This window comes from Ochotona curzoniae, unplaced genomic scaffold (genome assembly GCF_017591425.1).
Source record: "Ochotona curzoniae isolate NIBS_2020 unplaced genomic scaffold, NIBS_Ocur_1.0 contig_2404, whole genome shotgun sequence".
NCBI classification, from domain to species: domain Eukaryota; kingdom Metazoa; phylum Chordata; class Mammalia; order Lagomorpha; family Ochotonidae; genus Ochotona; species Ochotona curzoniae.
Window position 1 is genome coordinate 11,744,424 of NW_024465451.1, and position 6,000 is coordinate 11,750,423.

At 49.5% G+C, this 6,000-nt stretch overlaps 2 protein-coding genes across 2 annotated transcripts in view; one reads left to right on the forward strand and one right to left on the reverse strand.

The window, feature by feature from the left end:
* The window catches only part of ZMYND12 (zinc finger MYND-type containing 12), a 36,662-nt gene extending 34,394 nt beyond the window's left edge, over positions 1 to 2,268 (reverse strand). The window contains exon 1 of the mRNA XM_040974455.1: positions 2,086 to 2,268. Coding sequence (XP_040830389.1) covers positions 2,086 to 2,195 — 110 coding nt within the window. The 5' untranslated portion in view covers positions 2,196 to 2,268. The remainder of the gene's footprint in view (positions 1 to 2,085) is intronic.
* A 461-nt stretch (positions 2,269 to 2,729) lies between these two features.
* Positions 2,730 to 5,651, forward strand: PPCS (phosphopantothenoylcysteine synthetase). Its single transcript, XM_040974313.1, has 3 exons — positions 2,730 to 3,237; positions 3,364 to 3,467; positions 4,853 to 5,651. Exons 1-3 carry the CDS (start codon positions 2,730 to 2,732, stop codon positions 5,174 to 5,176), a joined length of 936 nt encoding a protein of 311 aa, XP_040830247.1. The 3' UTR covers positions 5,177 to 5,651.
* Positions 5,652 to 6,000: the final 349 nt, after the last annotated feature.

Sequence of the window (6,000 nt, forward strand, 5' to 3'; positions counted from 1 at the left end):
ATGGGGATATGACAGCCAGGTCATCTAGGCCAGCAGAGGACACTGAGTGCCTTGTCAGAGGATGGAAAGCAGAATAGGATGGACAATTCTCCAGCCAAGCTTTGCAGCATGCTCCTGGGTCTTCAGATGCACTAAGGTGGGTCTGGTCAGCAAACAGATCTTGGAAAGATTCTCTCAACCTGGTACAATGAAGCTGATGATGTCTCAGAGCTGTCCAAACAACTCAAGTGAACACCCTCAGAATAGTCTTCCCCACACTGGGATCTCTGAGGCGTCATCAAAAGACTGTCCCCCATCCCTGGGTGTTGATGTAGTTTGACAGACTTTCCCCCCTTGCATACACAAGAGAGAAAACAACTTTAAAACATTTGTTTTAAACATATCTCAACCTTCCCCTCTCTAATGGGAGGCCCACCTCTCTCAACTAAGTAAATAATATTAAAAGATAAAATGAAAAATTTTAAAGCTGTAAAAAGGGAAGCAGTTCAAACAGGGTGACCCTGATTCTTTTTATTCTAGGTCATGTCTTTTCTTTAAATGCTGGTTTTAACTTATTTATAAACTGCTAATGAGCTCTGGTATAGAGCCCAAAAATCACTGGCCACTCTCTCCACTACTGTCTTCCCCCTGATTTCTCAGAAAACCCTGTTCTTTCACCTTTTATCCCAACGACGCTGGATGCCAGGAATGCCCCACCCTCCTGCATGATTCTGTCCTACTTCAGACTCCTACTGATGTCTCAAGACTCAGCCCACACACTTCTTCCCCAGGGAGACCTTCTGGAAACAGTGCCCCTGGGAGCATGCCTCCATCCTCAGAGGTCCTGGCCCTCATCACACCCCCGCATTCACAGCATGGGTCATGAGGACTTCTTCAGAATGAACAAGTCAGGGCAGACTGTAGAACTGAAATCAAAATGCAGTAAACTTGGCTCATTGCTAACTGCAATACTTCTCTCTTTCGTAACTCCTGCTTTGCTTACTTGGCTGTGAAACTGTATGAGACTGTGTAGGCTCGAAGGCAGAGCCTCCTACGTGACCTTTGGCACGTTCGGTTCCCAGTTCCCAGGTCCGCTTATCTCATGCATGTTGTCAATGCCTGACAGGACTGCTGGACCGGAAGGGAGACAGGCACAGGATGCCCAGCTGAGATAGGCAGGAACACACAGTGCCTCCTCTCTTGCCACACTATGCAAGCCACTGTAAAGTGCCCCTGTAAAAACTCTGTAAATGTGCTGTCTGGGACCACACTCTGGTAAACACGGTCAGTCTTGGTCAGTCGGTTGCCTAATCCTCTCATTGTAATTAGAGCTTTGTTGTAACTGTCGCTAGTGTAACATTGTGTTTTAGCGGTCAAAATGGATGCAACACAACACTGCATGGGACACCCAGATTTCACTCTGGAGTGCAGGTATGGGTACTGCTCCTCCGCTTCTAACCCACCCTCCCTGCAATTTTATCAGGGTAGGCAGTAGATGACGGCACCCACCCACGTGGGGAGCCATGGGTGGCGTTCCTGCCTCATTGGCTTCAGCCTGGCCCAGCCCACCTGGGCAGGTATTGAAGGAAAAATCATCTGATGAAAGACCTCTCGGTGTTTTAAATAAATCAAATCAAAACAAACAAACAAACAAAAATAAACAAGTGAGTCTAAGTTGTGGATTCATTTGTCGATGTCAGTAAACTCTGTTTTTGTTTTTTTTTTTTTTCATTTCAAGCCCCCAAATAGGGTTTAATCTAGAGCAAAGATCAGGTGATGTCGCTGAAAGACAGGGGCATTGATCTGCTTACCACCCCTTCTCACAGGTCAGCCAGCTGTGTCCCTCCCTCACAGCCTCCGGAGTCCGTCTTCCTTCACGTTCAGAAATGCCCCATCTACAGTGGCAGCAGCTGTCCCCCCAGCTGCCCACAGCCTGCTGACACCTGTCATTCTCCTAAATGACCTAGTTTTCTGTTGGAGAATGTCCACCCCTGAGGGGAGCTGGGCTACGGGGATGCCGCCTTGAGGAGCCCCTGGCAGCACCACGCTCAGCTGGGTGCAGGACGCTGGAGGAGGGCGTGGACCAGAAGGAGTCGAGGCGCCTACCAGTAATAGGTGACTGCACAGGCCGCGCACACGCGCTCCGCCGGGGCTTCGCACACCTCACAGCAGAGCCGGCGCCCCTTGGGCACCGCCAGCGGGTAGATGGAGTTCATGCCGCCGAGAGCCGCGTCCGTCTCCAGGACGGTTGCCCGGTGAGGCCACGATGACCCTGGCGTCACGTGACGAGGCTCTCCTAGATTTCAAGGGCAAAGAGGAGGGGTGTGGCTCTGCCGACCTCTCAAGTCTATCTCTGAAGTTGTTTTTAAAAATGCAAAACAAAAGAAAAAAACCTAAAAGGACATAACCTCCTCACAACTTTCAAAGGTAGCTAGAAAAACTTCTCCAAGAAAATCCCAATTCGGAAAGGGCTGTACGGTGGCCGCTACAGATTAAACATGGTCGGCTCTTTATCCAGGCTAGGAAACTAACAGAAGGAAACGTGGCAGGAGGAGTACGTCTCAGCGCAGGGTCCGGTTCTCGGGGCTCCGGGACGCAGCCTCCACACACTCCCAGACAGGCGAAACTCAGACCAGACGCCCAACCGGGCAGCCACACGCCCACTCATGTTGCGCCTGCGCGTGGGCTCGGCGAGGGGCGTGGTGCCAGCGGCCCGGGGCGTGCGCAGGCGCAGAGGCCCTTCGAGACTGATGGCGGAAAGGGACTTGGCCGCCGAGTTCCCCCGGCCTGCCGGTGCTGCGCGCTGGGCCGAGGTTATGGCCCGCTTCGCGGCCAGGCTGGGCGCCCAGGGCCGGCGGGTGGTGTTGGTCACGTCAGGCGGCACCAAGGTCCCGTTGGAAGCACGACCAGTACGCTTTTTGGATAACTTCAGCAGCGGGAGGCGCGGTGCCACCTCGGCCGAGGCCTTCCTGGCTGCGGGCTATGGGGTCCTGTTCCTGTACCGCGCCCGCTCCGCCTTCCCCTTTGCCCACCGCTTCCCGCCCCAGACCTGGCTGTCGGCCCTGCGGCCCTCGGGCCCGGCGCATTCGGGCTTGCTGAGTCTGGAAGCCGAGGAGAAGGCGCTGCCGGGCTTCGCCGCGGCTCTGCAGAGCTACCAGGAGGCAGAGGCTGCCGGCACCTTTCTGGCGGTGGAGTTCACCACTTTGGCGGACTATTTGCATCTGCTGCAGGCGGCAGCCCAGGCGCTCAACCCGCTAGGTGCGTGCTCTCTGAGTTCGTCGGTTGCAGGGAATCAGAACCTCCACCCTTACCTCCCAGGGGGTCCAAAAGGAGCGTATCCCATAACCCTCCCCGAGATGTCATCGCTTCTGCTTCCTTTTGCAGGCTCCTCTGCGATGTTTTACCTGGCTGCGGCCGTGTCCGATTTCTATGTTCCCGTCAATGAAATGCCTGAGCACAAGATCCAGTCATCGGGGGGCCCACTGCAGGTGATGGGCGCTTCTCTTCCCGAGCTCTGACCCTCCCCCCATAACCAATCTGGGGTTAATTTCCTCTTGATCTCGAGATGGTCTTTCCGCGTTCTTTAGGCTCTAGGCAGTGGGGCTACAGAGAGGAGCAGAGACGCCCCCGAGGCCTCACAGTGTAGTGAGAGAGCTGGAGGCAGACGTGATGAGCACAGCGCAGATGTGTACTGGGTGCAGTCAGGCCATTGGGTGCCCCAGGACGGCATTCTTGAACTGGGTTTAAGGGAAGTGTGGAGGGTTTATCACAAAGTGGGGAGGGTCATTCCAAGTGGGTTTACATCGTTGGAGCTTGTGCTGAGAACCGAAAGGTGACCAGCAGGTGGAAGAGATTGCTGGCTTCACCATGGGCTTGGCCTTGAACCGTGGAGCTCTGGAGCCCCTAAGGAGGGGAATAAGAGAGTCTCTGAGAACATTCTGGCATTGGTATGAGCGGTGAGTTAGCAAGAGAGTAGGAGAGTTATAGTTGCAGGTTTGTATAGTTTAAGGGGAAGGTAGTGGTACACCTGAGGTATTGAGGCAGTCTGGTGTCTTGGAACTCAAGGGTATTTTTCATCCATTCCTTTGGGTGATAGCAATAGAATTTAAATAGAAGCAGCACTTGCCAGCTTTGTAATATTATGGTTCACGTGGTCATTTCTTCAGCATTTACTGGACATCTCTTATAGGCCAGTCACTGTTTATACTCACTAGGAAGGCCATAAGACAAATATATCACTACTTGTGATAAAGAGAAAAAGAAAGCTATAGAATCCTGATCACTTGCTGACAACCTTTTCTTGGGGAAAATTCTAAGGATCCGTGATTTTAAGCTCTGTAAACTTTACCATCTTTTTTTTATTTCAGCTGTTATTTTCTTAGTCCTGTCTTGAAAGTAGAAATGGGATTGAAGTCTTGAAAAGTAGAAAGATGGGATTGGGAAGCAGGTGGTAGGAGTTGAAATCTAGGGACAATAAAGAAAATCAGTTGCTTCCTTGCTGCTGAATCTTGAATGCTACCAGTACAAGCGATGTTTTATGCTGAGAGGTTAAATAACCCAACTTCATTGGTTTTCTGCCAGAGTAGCATTTGCACAAGCTGATTATTTGTGTTTCTTTGAAGGTTTTGTTTAAAAACTGGAGGGGAATGTTTGATCATAGCTTGTTGTTCTTTAGAGTTCTGTGAATAGTGATGAGTGGCAGAATAGGACTTGCCAAAAGGCTTTCAAACTAAATATTTAATGTGCTTTGAAAAGTTTGATAGTTGGAAACTTCACTTAAATTTATATCAGTAAAAATCAAAGTCCTGGAATCCTTGGTTTCCTGGTAGGTAGTGACCAGTTTGCTTATTAAGCTTTTCTTTTTTTGATACAGATAACAATGAAGATGGTGCCAAAAATGCTTTCTCCTTTGGTTAAAGATTGGGCTCCCAAAGCATTTATTATTTCCTTTAAGTTGGAGACTGACCCCTCCATCGTAATTAATCGTGCTCGGAACGCTTTGGAAGTTTACCGGCATCAAGTGGTGGTGGCTAATATCCTTGAGTCACTACAGTCCTTTGTGGTTATTGTAACCAAAGACTCAGAAACCAAATTGTTGCTATCAGAGGAAGAAGTAGAAAAAGGCATAGCGATAGAACAGAAGATAGTGGATAACCTTCAGGCTCGACACACAGCTTTTATAAGTGAGAAAAACTGAAGGAAAAAGCCCTTAGAGGATGAAAAGGTGTTCAGTGGACCAGGGCTCTCACAGAGGGTGAGAACCAGAATAAATGAGGACAGGGAAAACAAAAGAAAGGGGAAAAGTGGCAGTGTGCAGGCCAGTAGGACTTGCTGTTTGTCTTTAGTGATGGAACTACCTGCCACGCTCAGCTGAGTTTCTTCTTGACTTTGAAATTGAACACTAGAGCTATATCTCACCTTTAAAAAAAGAGCATACAGGAATTCAGTACTCCTCAGAATGTACATGGAGGCCTGAATGTCAGCTTTTCCATACCAGAAAAAGGGGATTATGGGTGCATGAATGGTCATGCCTTGAAGATCAAGTAATTGTTGAGTGCCTACTATTGCCAGGCCCTGTGTTGAGCTTTGGTGATTAAAAAGATGAGCAAACATGTCTTGTTTGAGAAATGGATGTATAAAAAATTATGTGCAATAAAGTCTGTGCCTGAAAGCCTCCTGAATGGAAGGGATATTGTTTTTGGAAGTCAGAGGTGGAACGCGGGAAGAAGCAGACCTCCCCGAAGTTGGGTCCTGCACAATGGTGAGTTTTCCTCCAGTTATGGCTCACTTCTTGTCCTGTATTCATTCCATATTTGATGAACAGTTTACCATATATATATTCTTTAAAGCTTTATTTTTTTTTTTTTATTGGAAAGGCAAATATATAGAGAGGAGGAGAGATAAAGATCTTCCATCCACTGATTCACTCAAATGGCCACAGCAGCTGGAGCTGAGCCTGTCCAAAGCCAGGAGCCAGGAGCTTCCGCATCTCCCATGTGGGTGCAGGGTCCCAAGGCCTCA

Bases quoted from the DNA above. Each gene is read 5' to 3' on its own strand.
- PPCS (XM_040974313.1), top strand. From the start codon at position 2,730: ATGGCGGAAAGGGACTTGGCCGCCGAGTTCCCCCGGCCTGCCGGTGCT. The intron at 3,238-3,363 runs GTGCGTGCTCTC...TTCCTTTTGCAG, and splicing joins CCAGGCGCTCAACCCGCTAG to GCTCCTCTGCGATGTTTTAC. The intron at 3,468-4,852 runs GTGATGGGCGCT...TTTTTGATACAG, and splicing joins CATCGGGGGGCCCACTGCAG to ATAACAATGAAGATGGTGCC.